The sequence below is a fragment of the Ursus americanus genome, chromosome 1, assembly GCF_024610735.1.
Source record: "Ursus americanus isolate L20-20 chromosome 1, mUrsAme1.1.p, whole genome shotgun sequence".
In the NCBI taxonomy this organism is placed as follows: Eukaryota; Metazoa; Chordata; class Mammalia; order Carnivora; family Ursidae; genus Ursus; species Ursus americanus.
Window position 1 is genome coordinate 69,960,539 of NC_142127.1, and position 19,506 is coordinate 69,980,044.

The 19,506-nt window shown below is 35.2% G+C and overlaps 1 protein-coding gene across 1 annotated transcript in view; it reads right to left on the reverse strand.

Moving 5' to 3' along the window:
* DNAH7 (dynein axonemal heavy chain 7) overlaps positions 1–19,506 on the reverse strand; it is a 252,588-nt gene that overhangs the window by 91,702 nt on the left and 141,380 nt on the right. The window contains exons 43-46 of the mRNA XM_087854980.1: positions 6,597–6,927; positions 4,317–4,663; positions 2,606–2,786; positions 126–311 (exon numbers count right to left, since the gene is read on the reverse strand). Coding sequence (XP_087711106.1) covers positions 126–311; positions 2,606–2,786; positions 4,317–4,663; positions 6,597–6,927 — 1,045 coding nt within the window. The remainder of the gene's footprint in view (positions 1–125; positions 312–2,605; positions 2,787–4,316; positions 4,664–6,596; positions 6,928–19,506) is intronic.

Below are 19,506 nucleotides of genomic sequence, written 5' to 3' on the forward strand. Positions count from 1 at the left end.
GGAAATATTCCCCCCCCTCATCAAAAAACCAAAAAGCAAGCCAACAAAATCCTCTAGGATTAGTTAGTATTGGCTATAATGGTAGGGTCAGGAAGAGCCCTTAGAAATTGACTAGTATCATTTACCTGTCGATAGTTCGATGTAAAGGCGCCTAGGTAAGCGATGACACCCGCGGAAACAAGGATGTCACCTGTTAGGTTGATGTATAATTGCCCCAGCTCCAGAGCTGTAAGGCTCCAGCGTGTTTTCTCACCCCCAAGGCCTCCAATCAGCTGCTCGGCTCGTTCTAGCTTTTTGCTGCACAAGTCAACCTTGAAAATAAAAGTCAGCGTTTATCAACATCCATGGGTAGAAAATAAGTGAAAATTTCTGCAAGATTTTGCCCTCCGAGATAAGTTCTTTTTTTAATTATGAACTTTCATCTGGAATCTTTTTTTTTAAACTCTCTAAAAAAATGTGAGCTATCTCACTATGAAGACTGGCAAGTCCATGACATTTCAGAATTTTGTTTCGTAACAAAGTAAAAAGAAGTATACACAATTTATGAAATTCTTAGTGGATATTCATCACGTAACACAAGAATAGCTCAATTTAAGGAAATGATCTACAGCAGGAGACAGAAATTTTCTTATGTAATAAAGGACATTCTCTTGCAAATATAATTGTTTTCTCTCAAATTTAAATACTCTAAATGCATTTTATTTCAAATATTCTATGAAAATCTTCCCCTCATTTAACTTATGGTTGACTTAATGATAATTTTAAAGGTTAAATGTTTAAAAGTTGTAATAATTTATGCTTACTTGCAAAGCAGAATTTTCAAGTTGTTAAATTGTGTCAACCTACTCACACACTTGCAATTAACCTTCAATTAGGACATCAATCAATAGCTGAGAGCCTACTTTGTGCAGAAGACTGTCAACCAAATTTGATTATGAGTAATTAAGCAATGTGATTAAAAAAAGAAAAAGGATAATTATGAAGGTGGAAAACTTGGGGAAAAGCCATTTCAACCCATGCAATAGCAATATTCCAGTAGTATACCTGAATTATTGTAGTTTAATTGTAAGTGACTTAGCCTCATTTTTCTTGGATAAAGACAAGAGTAAGCAAAGGTTAGCTTAAGGTTCAAAATGAAATGACTGACATGAAAAGAGGAAGTAAACAATTGGTAAAAACAGAGGCATTTAGATTACTGTGGAATAAGAATTAGGCTTATACTTTTTCCTAGAGCTATTCATATTTATATTAAATAAGTGATTTTAGACCAAAGATATAAAATATAAGGTTGGTTTATCTAAACATAGGCTTGAAAAAGCAACAGTGTGTAAGTGGGGATATTTTTGATACTTCCTAAATTTACATCTTTTGTCTTTTAATTTTCCTTCTTTTAATATCTTCTGTTTTCCTGCATCTTTCTTCATTCTTTTTTCTGTAATATTTATAATAAATTGAATCATGTATCAGACTACAGTAAAGTTGCCATCAGAAATTACTAAGTAAAAATATTTTAACTAAAGTTTTGCCTCCAAAAGCAGATTTTTAGTACACATGTAAGCATATATTCATTTTACATGATCATGATTTCCAACATTTTATCACAAAAAATAAAAATTTCAAACATGCAACAGAGTTGGCAAATGTTTACTGTAAACCACACACCCACCTATTATTTAAACTAAAACTGACCACTTGGACATCATGCCCTATGGTATGTAATATTTCTAAAGATGAGCACAATGTCACATATTTGTATAAATACAGAATGTGTGGTCATATCCTATGGGATGAAAAGTCTGGGAAAGAGCACAGCTATTAAAGTCAGATAGCCTTTGTTCAGATTTTAGCCTTCACGCTTAGAAGCTGGGTTGACCATAGGCAAGTTACCTTTCTGTGCTTTAGTTTCCACAACATGAAACAAAAAGATGACCTCCCTCAGAAGGCTGTTTTGAGAATGAGATAACTCATACTGTTCCCAGAACAACAGTGACTCACAGAGTAAGCACTCAATAAATATTGACTGTTATAAAATATAAAATATTTTGACTTTTTTTCCATAACTAGACTTGAGCAGTTAATTATTACAAACAGTATCGCCTTTTTAGTCTTAAAATAATTTTCATGGGACACAGTATGGTTCTGGGTATTGAGTTCTCATCCTAGCTGCGCCATTAACTCTTACATAACCTAAGTCATTTAATATTTTGGATCTCCATTTCTTTACCTATAAAATGAAGAATTATTTAAATACTCTAGCTCAATTCTGGTAATCTAAGATAGAGAAGATTGACTTTTTTTTTGGCAGGGTGGGGGAAGGGCCCCAAAAGTAAAAATTGGGGGCTTTGTGGATTGAGAGGCAAAACTGATGATATTAGGCAAGTATCTATACAACCATTTACTATATAATCATTAAAAAAATGTCCAAACCATTATTAGCTTGTGAGCCATTAAAAAATGGGCAATGGTGGATTTGGCCTGTGGGCCATCATTTGCCAATCCCCAGCCAGCAAGAAAACAGGAGACTTGGGCTGTTACTTGCAGGCGCAAACAACCTTCTTACTAAAGTAATTAGGATTTGCCCATAGTTGTCCATAGTATCACATACCTGGTTTTCCAAATCAGCCTTCTTCTGTTTGTTTAGTTCAAGGGTATCCTGAAGCTTGGCCAGCTTGTCCTGAACCTCGCGCAGGGCGGCCTGCTTCTTCCGAAGACCGTCCATAGCAATTTTAAGCTCCCCTTCGGCTGCAGCCAGTTTTATCTTTTTAGGAGCTACAATTTTTGCCACTCTGCAAAAAGTAAAATCAGAAAATTAGATATACGTTTCATACTGTAGTGCACTTTCTATCACTGAATTTGCTTTTCTAGCCTTACTAAAACTCAAAACACATCTTTATGCAAAACCTATCCTGGTTTCCATATTCTATATTTCATTGAACTATCACACCTGACCCCAGCACATAAGAAAGGAGGATTAAAATAGATATCAAATATGGATAACATTTTCAAATAAGTAATTTTACCTAATATAAATTAGTAGATTATTGACAGTATGAATATTGCTGGTTTTCCGAAAGGAAAATAGCCTATTCATGTAAAATATTGCAGTGTTTATGAAAACTAATTCATTTAAGCTTAATTCTTAGGAGGTGAGGTGTTTCATCTATGTCATTTTACTTTTTAAAAATTTTCAGAATACATCTTTAACTAAAACCAGCCATCTTATAAATATGTATGTCGACAATAGAAGGGACTATATAAGAAAAAGAATGGATCTAAATTATCTTCTATCTGGAAAATGGGGTCAGTGATGTTAGCTTTCTAAACAAATGATAAAATATTAAAATTTATCATTAACACATCATGGTCCAAAACATATATGGTGTATAACATATAAGTGCAATGATTCAAATTGTGTATGAGTTTGACAGACATCCTGTAATAGTTGCTTTTTGAAGAATAACCAGTAATTTTTGCTGTTTTGTACATAAGCGGTTCTCATACAATCACCAGAAAAGACTCCTTGTCTTACAAAGAATATATATTATACTAGTGGTTTTCAAAATGTGGTCCAAGACATGCTTCATCCCCTGATATCCTCTCTTGGCCAACTAAACACCTGTGTGAGGCTCTACTTTCTTCATACACTTCAACTGAAACAATATATTGCAACAGATTGAATGAAGATGCAGATTTGAGAGTCCAGCTGTCTTCACCCAGCCACACATTAAAGAGATTTGCAAAAATATAAAACACCACTACTGTTCTAATTTTTTGTGAAAATGTGAATAAAATAAGTTATTTATGTAACATGTAATGTCTTTATGCATTAATAGTTTTTAAAAATATCTCTATTTCAACTTCTATTATGATAGATAAACAAGTTCTTCGTGGGATGCCTGGGGTTAGGCGTCTGCCTTCAGCACAGGTCATGTATCCCGGGGTGCTAGGATCGAGCCCCACATCAAGCTCCTTGCTCAGAGGGGAGCCTGCTTCTCCCTCTGCTTGCTGCTCCCCCTGTTTGTGTTCTCTCTCTCTGACAAATAAATAAATAAAATCTTAAAAAAAAAAGTTTTTCACGTCTTCAAGAATTTTTAAGAGTATAAAGGGTTCTGGAGTCCAAAAATGTTTAAGTATCACTGTATCATACTATATAATTGGTATAGTCTTGCCTCCAGGAAATACATACACACATAGCAGATACTAGACCTGATTTTCCAAAGAGCCTCTCACCTGCTTAGCTTTTAAGTTTTATAGTGTCTAAATGACCAAACAGGAAAATAAAACACGGTGTTGTTGTTCTTGTTGTTAGTACTTACTTATCATAAGAATCCATTGCTATGACCCATTTGCACAGACCTTCGGCTGCTGTGGAAGCATTTCTAATCTTTTCTGGAACAAAATCTGGATTTGGAATATAATTTTTTCTTATGATATTCATATAAGCTGCAGGAATGTTGTCCTTGTCATATTCATGAAGTGACTGTAGAAATCGGATGTCACCAAGAAGTCTCTTAGCTGGACCCCAGAAGTCCTCTATTTTTTTTCCTGAACCGGTTGGGTCAGGGATTTTGTCAGCTTTGATACCTTTCAAAATGCATATAGCTTCCATAACAAGCTTGACACCAGCAGGAGGACTCTTCATGGATTTTACCACTGTAATGTCCTTGAAATAACAACACGCTAATTATTAAAAAAGAATGGTTTATGTGTTACTTGTAATTGGCTCCTTATTTTCAAACTAAACCATAAGAGAGAAACTCACTCTGTTCATTGGGTAGAAATGGTGACAGTGACAGATTTCTGTTAATAAGCATTGAGAAGTTTATCGCAAAGGGAAAGTTAAAAACAAAAAAGAAAAATGGAAATATAATGTGAGATTACTTATGACATAAAGTCTACTTCAAAAACACATAAAAACAGATTTGGCTGTTGCAAAGTAAGAGTTTTGTAGCTTCTTAAAAATTATGAAATAGATGCAAACATTAGAAAAATACAGAGAAATTATCCATACAAAAATCTCCTATAATCCCATACTATCTAGTTAACTACTGCAAATATCTTTTATTTATACTTCTTCTAGGTTTTTCTATGTATATATGCTATGAACTAGTGAATATGCTACATTTTCACCAATGGAATTATAGTATACATAACATACATGCTGTTTTAAAACTTTTCATATTTCAATAGTAATATATAGTGAACATCCTTACATGCTATGAGACACTTAAATCATTTTAATGGCTGCATGACCTTCTCATGTATCGATATGAACCATAATGCTCATACCCCAGCTATGTTTTTTCCTTTTCTTTTTACTATTAAAATTACCATGTTGAATTAAGAACTTTGTATATTTTTAAAGATTTTGACACATATTGACAAACTACTCTCCAGAAAGTACCCAAGGGTTCCTGTTTTACTCTCAGCAACAATGCTACGCATTCTGATAAACCAAAGAAATCCTATATTAATCTGTTTTTTAAAAAATACAAGTGAGGTAGGATATATTTTCATATGTTTGACTATTTGCACTTCCTCTTTTGTGAATTACTTCTTTATATCATTTACTGTCTTATCTTACAGGTATTTTTTTCTTATTGATTTGTAAGAGCTTTTTACATAGAGGCATATTAATCTTTTGTTTGCCATCTAGTTCAAATATTTCCCCCCAGTGTTCTACACTTCTGTCTGTAATGTTTATATCAAACAAAATGTGTTGGTTTTTAGGTACTAAAATTTATAACTTAAAAAAACCCTAATTATTAGTTATGGAAAAACAGATGAGTATCCAGAGCATATATATTATCATTTTGCTTAGTTTTTTTTCTGATTTCTCTCACATCTAAGAAATCCAAGGTCCTGGTCCACTCCAAGATATAAACGGGACCTGCATTTTCTACTATTTTATAGTAGTATAATTACTTCTATTTAAATTTCAATCACTCTGAAATCTACATTGGAGTAAAGTGTGAAGAAAGGGATCTAATGGTCTCCCCTCACCCAAAAGTTTAGCATGATTCTCAACACTATTTTAAAAAATTTTACCTTTATCTTTCTTAATTGAAATAGTCCCCTCACATCTAAATTTTTAATACCACATTTCATCCAATCTAAAACATGTTATTATAAAGTATAACATTGTAGGCCATATTATTAAGTATCTCAAAAATAAAAAAACCCAAATACTAACAAACATTAACACGATTTGTTATCACGTCTACTGTAAGGTGTATGCCAATTACAAAGTGTCTAAACATGAAAAAGGTGCACTGTAGAAATAAAATATACACTTAGGTCTTAGGCCTCTGTCCACCACTGTACTGCAAAATTGTTGTGCAAAGTTCTTGAAATAACAGAGGTTTTAGGGTAGGTTCGAAAATTTGGCAACTTTCTCCTTTTCCAGAATTCTTAGCCGTGCATATGCACTTCTTTTTTCAGGTCAATTAGGCAATTCTTTTGCCAATTTGAAAATGATTTAGATTGCATCAAATGTGGAGACTAATTTGGAGAGACAGACTTGGTTGTAGCCCACAATACTTTCTTGAGCTACAATGCTCTGTGTCCCAGCAAGTGTGTGGCTGAGCTCCTCTTACCTGCGCGGTGAGAGTATCGAGGGCAGACAGTGCTGACTCTAAGATGGGCAAGGCCTCCGCCAGGTCTGCATCACATTCATCTTTGATGGCTTTGGCGGCCATAGCTTGTTCATTTGCTATCGTTTCATCAGCTTTCACTACTTTTTCAGTTTTGGCAACTTCTACAGACTCCCTCTCGATGATTGCCATCATTTCATCCACCTCTTTGCTAGCAACTTTTAATTGAGGATGGAGTGCCTCCAACTCAATTTGCATTGTGGCTACTTGAGATGCAGCAGAATCCAGTTTGTCCAAACCCACTTCATACCTCTTTTTCATTTTCATGACTTCACTGGAAGCAAACAGATAAAATGACGTTAGGCATCCTGTTCTATATCCTTCAAGGAAAAAATTGAAATATTCTTGAGCTTTTAAGGCTTTTTCCAGGCATAACTAAAGGAGTGGTATGAAAGATTTTCACATAACAATTTGTCAAAAATTACTAACTTTAGAACATTGGGTTGTGCACAACTAAGAGCCAAAAGTATGCCTCATTCATTTCTGTATTTCCAGTACCTAGCGCAATATGCAGGCATATAGCAGAATTTCAAAAGTTATTTTTTAAATTTATTATATACTAGGTATAGGGGTGCCTGGGTGGCTCAGTTGTTAAGCACCTGCCTTTGGCTCAGGGCGTGATCCCAGGGTCCTGGGATCGAGCCCCAAATTGGGCTCCCTGCTCTGCTGGGAGCCTACTTCTTCCTCTCCCACTCCCCCTGCTTGTGTTCCCTCTCTCGTTGGCTGTCTCTCTCTCTGTCAAATAAATAAAATCTTTAAAAAAATATATTATATACTAGGTATAGGCAAGGAGCTGCTCTTTATCAAAATTAGTCACTTTCAGAACTTCATTCCTACAACACTATAGTTCCTTAAAACCTTTTTATAATCACATCTTTTAAACGGATTTCAGGGCCCAAAATATATTATTTTAAATGTTGCCAAAGGTGGCAAAGGATTTTAGGAAGTATTCAATATCTTGAAATAATTTTTTATTAAGACAAAAATGACAAATAGAATAATAATAAAACTCAATACTTTATGTGTGCAGAATGATTACAAAGTAATAATAATCGATTAGGAAGATAATAATCTTTTAATATGCTTTAAACATTGTATCTGCATTCATATATGGTCTCTGGATAATTACACATTATATGTAGAGAAAACTCTTCTTTATAATTCATTTCATTGAAAATATTTGATACACCATAATGTTTCATAGTAAAAGGTGACACATTTTAGAAGTCATCTTCAAAAAGAAGGTTGGAGTAGGTAACAAACCAGCCTGATAACGGTCTAAAGGCAGAAGCATACCCTTCAGCTGAGGGCTTAACTGGCTCAAACTGGAATAGGTAACTGGGAAAACATTAAAAAGACTGCCACAGGAAAAAAACAAAACAAAACAACATTTAGAAGTGAGGGTATGCTATTTTTTTTAAAAGATTTTATTTATTTATTTGACAGAGAGAGAGACAGCCAGCAAGAGAGGGAACACAAGCAGGGGGAGTGGGAGAGGAAGAAGCAGGCTCCCCCAAAAGGGAGTCTGATGCGGGGCTCGATCCCAGGACCCTGGGATCATGCCCTGAGCTGAAGGCAGACGCTTAATGACTGAGCCACCCAGGTGCCCCTGAGGGTATGCTATGTTTTGTCACATGTTGATTCCCTCTGAGTCAGCAAAATGCTTGACATAATGGGAACTGAGGGGGACTAGATACATGATACCATATTATCTGTGAATTTGGTTTAGCTGAAGTCTTGTGGAACAAGAACAAGAACAGGAAAGCTTCCATATTGTGGTTTATCCCATGTGATGATTTTTTAGCTAAACTACTGGTGTCTTAACAGGTGACCTGCTAACTTGCTTCTACGTTACCAGAGTACCTGGCAATAAAGAGATCTGAAGGCTTTAGCTATTAAGGAAAGAGTAACCACAGGATGGGGATCCTAGTTGAGGTAAAGGAGAATTTTTTTAAAAGATTTTTAAATTTATTTTTTGAGAAAGAGAGAGAGGGGCGGGTTGGAGAAGAGGGAGAGAATCCCAAGGAGATTCCCAGCTGAATGTGGAGCCCTACACAGGGCTTGATCCCACAAGCCCGAGACCATGACCTGGGCTGAAACCAAGAGTTGGACACTCAACCAACTGAGCCACCCATGTGCCCCATAAAAGAGAGGTTCTTTTTTAAAAAAGAGGAAGATTTGAAAGGCAAATAAGAATACCTAAAAATGCCTAGAGAACTATTACTTTCAATCTTTCTATAACTTTGTATCTCATTTCCATAATATTTCTTTCAGTTAGGATGGCCTTAAACATTTTGAGTGTACAGAGACATAAGTGATGGCTAAAATTTAATAAGACTCTCCAAAAAGTTATAATCCTCTTGGATGGGAAAATATGGAAGAAGAAGAAAAAAAAGACAAAATTCCATTAAGTTAAAGATTATAAGATCTACATGGAAAGATAACTATTTTGACAGACAAAGCAATTATAAAATTCAGTCAAGTAATGTAGCAACTAGGTAGATGCAAAAAGCACTAATGATATGATTCAAACATGTGAGTATATATCATGGTACCTAGGCAAACTCTGACACCCAAACTGCAGAAGGTATTACAACAGTCACTGTAAATATGGATGAGGAGTGTCCTACCAGGATATAGGTAGCATTCTGGACAATACAGGAAAGGATGCTTCAAAATGCTTGACATAGTGGGTTAGCACAGGAAGATTTAGAATTAATTATAGTTAATATGCAAACATTAAACTTTGCATCAATATTTTTATGTCATGAAATCTGTGCATGTTGGTGTTTTAAGTATATATTTTCAATATTTAAAAGAATTAAGTCTGTTAGATTCACAGATAAACCTTATAGTCCAATATAAATTATGTAATTGAGCAAGAGCTAGATTTCCATTTTAAAGTAAAAATAGCTCATAAAGTTTATAGGTATTATTAAACATTTAAAAGAACTTAAGGCTCACCATCTGTATTAGTTTAACTTACTAATTTTTTAAAATTACTTAAGTATTTAGGAAAGTTTGATTTGTTAAATCAGACCTCAAAAAGGAAATAAAAACCTTTAAAAATTATAAATGCAATGAAAAAAATTATAAATGCAATGTAAAAAATTTGTTTAAATAACTTTTTGAATGGGACCAAACATTAACTGAAGATCCCCTTAAAAGGTAGATCACTAAAATTTCTAAACATCGAATTTTATAGCTTATCACAGAAATAAAAGACCAAAAAACTAGTCAGACCTAAATGAATAATGCAATAACCGAGATTTGAAACCAACTGTTATAATGACCATGAGAATGGAAGCAGCAGAGGAAAGAATAAATGATACAGAAGATAAAATTATGGAAAATAATGAAGCTAAAAAGAAGAAAGAAAAGTGTTAATCATAAATGTAGACATAGGGAACTCAATGACTCCATAAAGCATAATAACATTTGTATCATAGGAGTCCCAGAAAAAGAGAGGGAAGTTTTATTTGAGGAAATTATAGGTGAAAACTTTTCTCACTGGGGGAAGGAAACAGACATCTAAATTCAGGAGGCACAGAGAATTCCCATCAAAATCAACAAAAGCAGGCCAACACCAAAACATAGTTAAATTTGCAAAATATAGAAATAAAGAAAAAAATCCTAAAACAGCAAGACAAAAGAAGTCCTTAACTTCAAAGGGAAGGCAAATAAGATTAGCAGCAGATCTATACACAGAAAGTTGGCAGGCAAGAAGAGAATGGCACAGTATATTCAATGTGCTGAGTGGGAAAATATGCAGCCAAGAAAATTCTATTCAGCAAGGCTATTGTTCATAATACAAGGAGAGATAAAGAGTTTCCCAGACAAACAAAAACAAGGAGTTCATGATCGCTAAACCAGTCCTGCAAGAAATATTAAAGGGGAATCTTTCAGTGGGAAAAAAAGACCAAAAGTGACAAAGACTAGAAAGGAACAGAGAAAATCTCCAGAAACAATGACAAAACAGTAATAAAATGGCATTAATTCATATCTGTCAATAATCACTCTGGATATAAATGAACTAAGTGCTCCAATAAAAAGACATAAGGGGTCAGGAAGGATTAAAAAAAAACATCTATATGCTGCCTACAAGAGACTCACTTTAGGAGAGAGGGAAGATGGTGAAGGGTAGGGGACTCTCATTTCATCTGGTCCCTTGAATTCAGCTAGGTATCTATCAAATAATTCTGAACACCTGTGAATTCAACCAGAGATCTAAGAAAAGAATTCTGCAATTAAACAAATAAAAAATTGACTACTTTTTTGCAAGCAGTGTGAAAAGTCTTCAGGGAACAAAAGTCACATAGAGCAACCTGAGGCAGCCTATACTAAGCCTGGCCACCTAGCAAGGGGCAGTGCAACTTCACCCAGGCAGACACCTAGGACTCAGTGCAGCAGGCCCCTTCCCCAGAAGACCAGCAGGAACATCAGGCTAATACCAAGTTTATGGGCCATAAAGAACTAAAAAAACTCCTGCATTAGGGGAAAATAGTACATAAAATTCAAGATTTTTTCTCATGATTTTTTAGTCTTTCAGTTTAAAATTTTCTTTTTTTTCCCTTTTCAACTAACTTCTTATTTTGTCAACTCTTTTTTAAAGTCCTTTTTTAATTTTAATTTTTATATTTATATTTTTAGATGTATTCTTCATTTTTTTTGCTTCCTTTCACAGTATTCAATTTTATTTTTATATATATAAGTTTTTCTTCCTTTAAAATTTTGGGATTAAGTGTCTTCTAACAAATAAATCAAAATACACCCAGGACCAAGTGTATCACCCTATTCTGTGTACCTGTTTTATTATATTCTCTTTCCCCCCCCCCTTTTTTTTCTTTTTTGGTTTCTGATCTCTTCTAATTTGCCTAGTGTATATTTCACAGGGGTCATGGTTGATATTTTTATTTTTTCTTTTTTGTTCTCTCATTCATCTATTCTTCTCTAGACCAAATAACCAGAAGAAAAAATTCCCAGAAAAAAGGACAAGAGGCAGTAATCACTGCCAGAGACTTAATAAATATAAATATTGGTAAAATGTCAAAGTTATTATTCAGAACAATGACTATAAAGATACTAGCTGGGCTTGAATAAAGCATAGAAGACACTAGAGAATCCCTTTCTAGATAAATAAAATAACTAAGATCTAATCAGGTTGAAATCAAAAAGGGTATTGCTGAGATGCAATAAAAAATGGAGGCTCTTATTGATAGGGTAAGTGAGGCAGAGGAAAATATTAGTGATAGAGAAGACAAAATTATGGAGAATAACGAAACTGAGCAAAAGAGAGATAAACAATTATTGGACCATGAGGGGAGGATTCAAGAGATCATAAAGGGAAGCAATATTAGAATTATAAGGCTCCAGAGGAAGAAGAAAGAGGGGGGAGTGAGCAGAAGGTATACTTGAGCAAATTATAGCTGAGAACCTCCCTAATCTGGGGAAGGAAATAGGCATTCAAGTCCAGAAGGCACAGAGAACCCCCCTCGAAATCAATAAAAATAGATCAACACTCTGACATAAAATAGTGAAGCTTGCAAATTTCAGAGATAAAGAGAAAATACTAAAAGCATCTCAAGAAAGAGGTCTTTAACCTACAAGGGTAGGAACATTAGACAGCATTAGATTAGGCAGCAGACCTATTCACACAGACCCAGCAGGCCAGAAAGGGCTGGCATGATATAGTCAGGGTACTAAATGAAAAAAACATACAGCCAAGAATACTTTATCCAGCAAGTCTGTCATTCAGAATGGAAGGAGAGACAAAGAGCTTACAGGACAAACAGAAACCAAAACACTTTGTGATCACTAAAACAGCCCTGTAAGAAATATTAAAGGGAATGCTGTAAGCAAAGAGAGAGCTCAAAAGTAACATAGACCAGAAAAGAACAGAGACGATATGCAAAAACAGGGATTTTACAGATAATACAATGGCACTAAATTCATATTTTTCAATTGTTACTCTGAATGTAAATGGGCTAAATGCCCCAATCAAAAGACATAGGGTATCAGATTGGATAAAAAAGCAAGACCTATTGATATGCTGTCTACAAGAGACTCCTTTTAGATCCAAAGACACCTCCAGACTGAAAATGAGGGGGTGGAGAACAATTTATCATGCTAATGGACATCAAAAGAAAGCTGGGGTAGCAATCCTTATACCAGACAAATTAGATTTTAAACCAAAGACTGTAGTAAGGGATGAAGGACGCTATACCGTACTTAAAGGGTCTATTCAACAAGAAGATCTAATAATTATAAATATTTATGCTCCTAACTTGGGAGCAGCCAGTTATATAAACCATTAATAATAAAATCAAAGAAACACATTAATAATAATAATACAATAATCATAGGGGACTTTAACACCCTACTCACTGCAATGGACAGATCATTAAAGCAGATCAACAAGGAAACAAGGGCTTTGAATGACACACTGGACCAGGTGGACTTCATAGATATAGTCAGAACATTCCATCCTAAAGGAACAGACTACACATTCTTTTCAAGGGCACATGGAACATTCTCCAGAACAGATAACATACTGGGTCACAAATAAGGTCTCAACTGGTACCAAAAGATTGAGATTATTCCCAGCATACTTTCAGATCACAATGCTTTGAAACTTGAATTTAGTCACAAGAGGAAATTTGGAAGGAACTCAAATACTTGGAGGTTAAAGACCATCCTACGAAAGAATGAATGTGTCAACTAGGAAATTAAAGAGGAATTTAAAAAATTCATGGAAACAAAAGCAAATGAAAACACATCTGTTCAAAACCTTTGGGATGTGGCAAAGGCAGTCCTTAGAGGGAAGTACATAGCAATACAACCCTTTCTCAACAAACTAGAAAAGTCTGAAATCATAAACTAACCTTACACTTAAAGGAGCAGGAGAAAGAATAGCAAAGAGAAGGGTGCCTGGGTGGCACAGCGGTTAAGCGCCTGCCTTCGGCTCAGGGCGTGATCCCGGCATTATGGGATCGAGCCCCACATCAGGCTCTTCAGCTATGAGCCTGCTTCTTCCTCTCCCGCTCCCCCTGCTTGTGTTCCCTCTCTCACTGGGGCTGTCTCTATCTCTGTCAAATAAATAAATAAAATCTTTAAAAAAAAAAAAAAAAAGAATAGCAAAGAGAGCCTAAACCAAACAGGAGACGAGAAATAATAAAGATTAGAGCAGAAATCAATGAAACAGAAACCAAAAGAACAGTAGAACAGATCAATGAAACTAGAAGCTGGTTCTCTGAAAGAATTAATAAGATCAATAAACCCCTAGGAAGAATTATCAAAAAGAAAAGAGAAAGGACCTAAATTAATAAAATCATGAATGAAAGAGGAGAGATCATAAACAACACCAAGGAAATACAAACAATTGTAAGAGCATATTATGAGCAACTATATGCCAACAAATTAGGCAATATGGAAGAAATGAATGCATTCCTAGAAACACATATACTACCAAAACTGAAATAGGAAGAAATAGAAAACCTGAACAGACTCATAACCAGCAAGGAAATTGAAGCAGTAATCAAAAATCTCCCAACAAACAAGAGCCCAGGGCTGGATGGCTTCCCAGGGGAATTGTACCAAACATTTAAACAACAACTTTCACCTATTCTTCTGAAGCTTTTTTCAAAAAATAAAAATGGAGGGAAAACTTCCACATTTGTTCTATGAGGCCAGCATTCCCTTGATCCTAAAACCAAAGACCCCACCAAAAAGGAGAATTACAGACCAATATCTCTGATGAACATGAATGTCAAAATTCTCACCAAGATACTAGCCAATAGGATCCAATAGTACATTAAAAGTATTATTCACCATCACCAAGTGGGTTTTACTCCTGGGATGCAAAGGTGGGTAAACATTCACAAATCAATTGACATGGTACATCACATTAATAAAAGACAGGACAAGGACCATATGATCCTCTCAATTGATACAGAAAAAGCATTTGACAAACTACAGCATTCTTTCTTTTTATTATTATGTTCAGTTAGCCACCTTATAGCACAACATTAGTTTTTGATGCAGTGTTCAATGATTCATTAGTTACGTATAACACCCACTGCACACCACAACACATGTCCTCCTTTATTGATTAAAATGCTCCGCAGTGTAGATCTCACCATTGTTGTTCAACATCATGCTCAAAGTCCTAGTCTCAGCAATCAGACAACAGAAAGAAATAAAACGCATTCAAATTGGCAAAGAAGAAGTCAAACTCTCTTCACAGATGACATATCTTATGTGAAAAACCTAAAAGATTCCACCCCCATACTTCTGGAACTCATATAGGAATTCAACAATGTGGCAGGATATAAAATAAATGCACAGAAATCAGTTGTATTCCTATACACTAACAATGAGACAGAAGAAAGAAAAATTAAGGAATCAATCCCATTTACAATCGCACCAAAACCCACAAGATAACCTAGGAATAAACCTAACCAAAGAGGTAAAGGATCTGTACTATAAAAACTACCAACACTTCTGAAAGAAATTGAGAAAGACTCAAAGAAATAGAAAAGCATTCCATCCTCTCATGGAATGGAAGAATAAACATTGTTAAAATGTCTATGCTACCCAGAGGAATCTACCCATTCAATGCAATCCCTATCAAAATACCATCGACATTTTTCACAAAGCTGGAACAAACAATCCTAAATTTGTATGGAACCAGAAAAGACTCTGAATAGCCAGTCGAATATTGAAAAAGAAAACCAAAGCTGGTAGCATCACAATCCCAGACTTCAAGCTCTGTTACAAAGCTGTAATACTGGCACAAAACCACACACATAGATCAATGGAACAGAATATAGAACCCAGAAATGAATCCACAACTCTAGGGTCAACTGATCTTTGACAAAGCAAGAAAGAATATCTGGTGGAAAAAGGACAGTCTCTTCAAAAAATGGTGTTGGGAAAATTGGACTGCCACATGTAGAAGAATGAAACCGGACCATTTTCTTACACCATACACAAAAATAGGCTCAAAATGGATGAAAGATCTCAATTGAGATAGGAATCCATCAAAATCCTGGAGGAGAACACAGGCAGCAACCTCTGTGACCTCAGCCACAGCAATTTCTTGTTAGACATGTCTCCAAAGGCAAGGGAAACAAAAGCAAAAATGAACTGCTGGGATTTTATCAAGATAAAAACTTTTGCACAGCAAAGGAAATAGTCAACAAAACTAAAAAGCAACCTATGAAATAGGAGAAGATATTTGCAAATGACATATCGGATAAAGGGCTAATATCCAAGATCAAAAAGAACTTATCAACCTCAACACCCAAAAAACAAAGAATCCAGTCAAAAAATGGGAAGAAGACATGAATAGACGTTTCTCCAAGGAAGACATACAAATGGCCAACAGACACATGAAAAAGTGTTCCATATCACTTGGCATCAGGGAAATACAAATCAAAACCACAAGAGATACCACCTCACAACTGTCAAAATGACTAAAATTAACAAGTCAGGAAACAACAGATATTGGCAAGGATGTGGAGAAAGGGGAACCCTCTTACTCTGTTGGTGTGCATGCAAGCTGGTGCAGTCACGCTGGATAAGAGCATGGGGGTTCCTCAAGAAGTTAAAAATAAAGCTGCCCTATGATACAGCAATTGCACTACTAGGTATTTACCCCAAAGATATAAATGTAGTGATCTGAAAGGGCACTTGCACCCCAATGTTTATAGCAGGAATGTCCACAATAGCCAAACTATGGAAAGAGCTGAGATGTCCATTGGCAGATGAATGGATAAAGAAGATGTGGTATGTACACACACACACACACACACACGATGGAATATTACTCAGACCTCAGAAAGGATGAATACTTAGCATTTATACTGATGTGGATGGAACTGGAGGGTGTTATGCTGAGTGAAATAAATCAATCAGAGAAAGACAATTATCATATGTTTTCACTCATGTGGAATATAAGAAAGAGCACAAAGGATCATAGGGGAAGGGAGGGAAAACTGAATGGGAAGTCATTAGCGAGAGAGACAAACCATGAGAGACTTAGCTATAGGAAACAAACTGAGGGTTGCTGGAGGGGAGGGGGTGAGAGGATGGGATAACTGGGTGATGGGCATTAAGGAGGGCATGTGATGTGATAAGCACTGGGTATTATACACAACTGATGAATTATTGAACTCCACATCTGAAACTAATGATGTACTATACGTTGGCTAATTGAATTTAAATAAAAAAGAGGAGAAAATGTTCAGTGAAACCATGTAGTAATATATTTGAATTGGAAATAACAGAATAAGCTCATGAGATGAGTTATATTAAAAAAAAAAAACTCACTTTAGATCAATCTGCAGATTGAAAGTGAGGGGATGGAGAACCCATTATCATGCTAATGGACATCAAAAGGAAGTTGTAGTAGCCATATATATATCAGACAAACTAGATCTTAAACCAAGGACTGTAATAAGAGATGAAGAAAGCACTACATCATAATAAAGGGGTATATCCAACAAGAAGATCTAACAATTATATATATTTATGACTCCAACTTGGGATCACCCAAATATCTAAATTAATCAATAACAAACATAAGAAACTCACTGATAATACAATAATAGTAGGGAACTTTACCACCCCAGTCATAGTGATGGACAGATCATCTGAGCAGAAGATCAACAAGGAAACAATGGCTTTGAATGGCACACTGGACCGATGGACTTAACAGATATAGTCAGAACATTTCATCCTAAAGCAGCAGAACACACATTTTTTTTGTGTGCACATAGGACGTTCTCCAGAATAGATCACATACTAGATCACAAATCAGGCCTCAACCAGCACAAAAGGACTGAGATCATACCATGTACATTTTCCGACCACAATGTGATGAAACTTGAAGCTAACCACAAGAAAAAATTTGGAAAGACCATAAATACCTGGAGGTTAAAGAAGTATCCTACTAAAGAATGAATGGGTCAACCAGGAAATTCAAGAAGAAATTAAAAAATACATGGGAACAAATTAAAATGAAAACATGATGGCTTAAAACTTTTGGGATGCAGCAAAAGCCATTGTAACAGAGACGTATATAGCAATACAGGCCCACCTCAAAAGAAGAAAAGTCTCAAATACACAATTTAAACTTATACCTAAAGGAGCTAGAAAAAGAACAACAAATGAAACCTAACACCAGGAGAAGAAAGGAAATAATAAAGAGTAGAGCACAAATAAGTGATAGAGAAACAAGCAAAAAAAAACCAAAACCAAAACCAAAACCAAAAAAATCAGTAGAATGAATCCACAAAACCAGGACCTGGTTCTTTGAAAGAATTAACAAAATTGATAAAGCCCCAGCCAGGGTTATCAAGAAGAGGAAGGACCCAAATAAATAAAATCACAAATGAGAGAGAAAAGATCACAACACCATGACAGCAGTACCAACAGTTATAAAGAATGAAAAATTATATGCCAATGAATTGGGCAATTTAGAAGAAATTGATAAACTCCCAGAAACTTAAACTACCAAAAGTGAAACAGGAAGAAATAGAAAATTTCAACAGACCCATAACCAGCAAAGAAATTGAGTCAGTAATCTAAAATCTTCCAGCAAAAGTCCAGATCTGGATGGATCCAGATGGTTTTCCAGGTGGAATTCTACAAACATTTAAATAAGAGTTAATACCTACTCTTCTCAAACTGTTCCAAAAAATAGAAATGGAGGAAAAACATCCAAATTCATTCTATGAGGCCAGCATTATGTTGATTCCAAAAACCAAAGACCCACTAGAAAAGAGAAATATAGGCCAATAGCCCAGATGAACATAGATGCAAAAATTCTCAACAAGATACTAGGGCAGGTCAATATTCACAAATCAATCAATGGATACACCACATTAATAATAATAATAAAAAAGGATAAGAACCATATGATCCTCCCAATAGATGCAAAAAAAAAAAAAAGGCTTTGACAAAGTATAGCATCCATTCTTGATAAAAATCCCTCAACAAAGTAGGGATAGAGGAGAACATACCTCAACATCATAAAGGCCATATAGGAAAGACCCACAGCTAATATCATCCTCAATGGGGAAAAACTGAGAGCTTTTTCTCTAAGGGTAGGACAAGATAGGATGTCCACTCTCACCACTGTTATTTAACATAGTACTGGAAGTCCTAGCCTCAGCAACCAGAAAACCAGACAAAAAGAAATAAAAGGCATCCAAATTGCAAAGAAGAAGTAAAACTTTCACTATTCACAGACAATATGATACTCTATGTAGAAAACCCAAAAGACTGCACCAAAACATTTCTTGAACTGATACATAAATTCAGTAGTTGCAGGATACAAAATCAACATACCAAAATCTGTTGCATTTCTATACACCAATAATGAAGCAGCAGAAAGAGAAATCAAGGAGTCAATCCTATTTACAATTGTACCAAAAACCATAAGATAGCTAGGAATAAACCTAACCAAAGAAGTGAAAGATCTATTGCTGAAAAACTATAGAACGCTGGTGAAAGAAATTGAAGAGAACACAAAGAAATGGAAAAACATTCCATGCTCATGGATTGGAAGAACAAATATTGTTAAAATGTCTATACTACCCAAAGCAATCTATACATTCAATGCAATCCCTATCAAAATGCCACCAGCATTTTTCACAGAGCTAGAACAAACAATCCAAAAATTTGTATGGAACCACAAAAGACCCCAAATAGCCAAAGGAATATTGAAAAATAAAAGCAAAGGTGGAGGCATCACAATTCCAGACTTCAAGCTCTATTACAAAGCTGTAATACTGGCACAAAACCAGACACATAGGTCAATGGAACAAAATAGAGAACCCAAAAACGGACT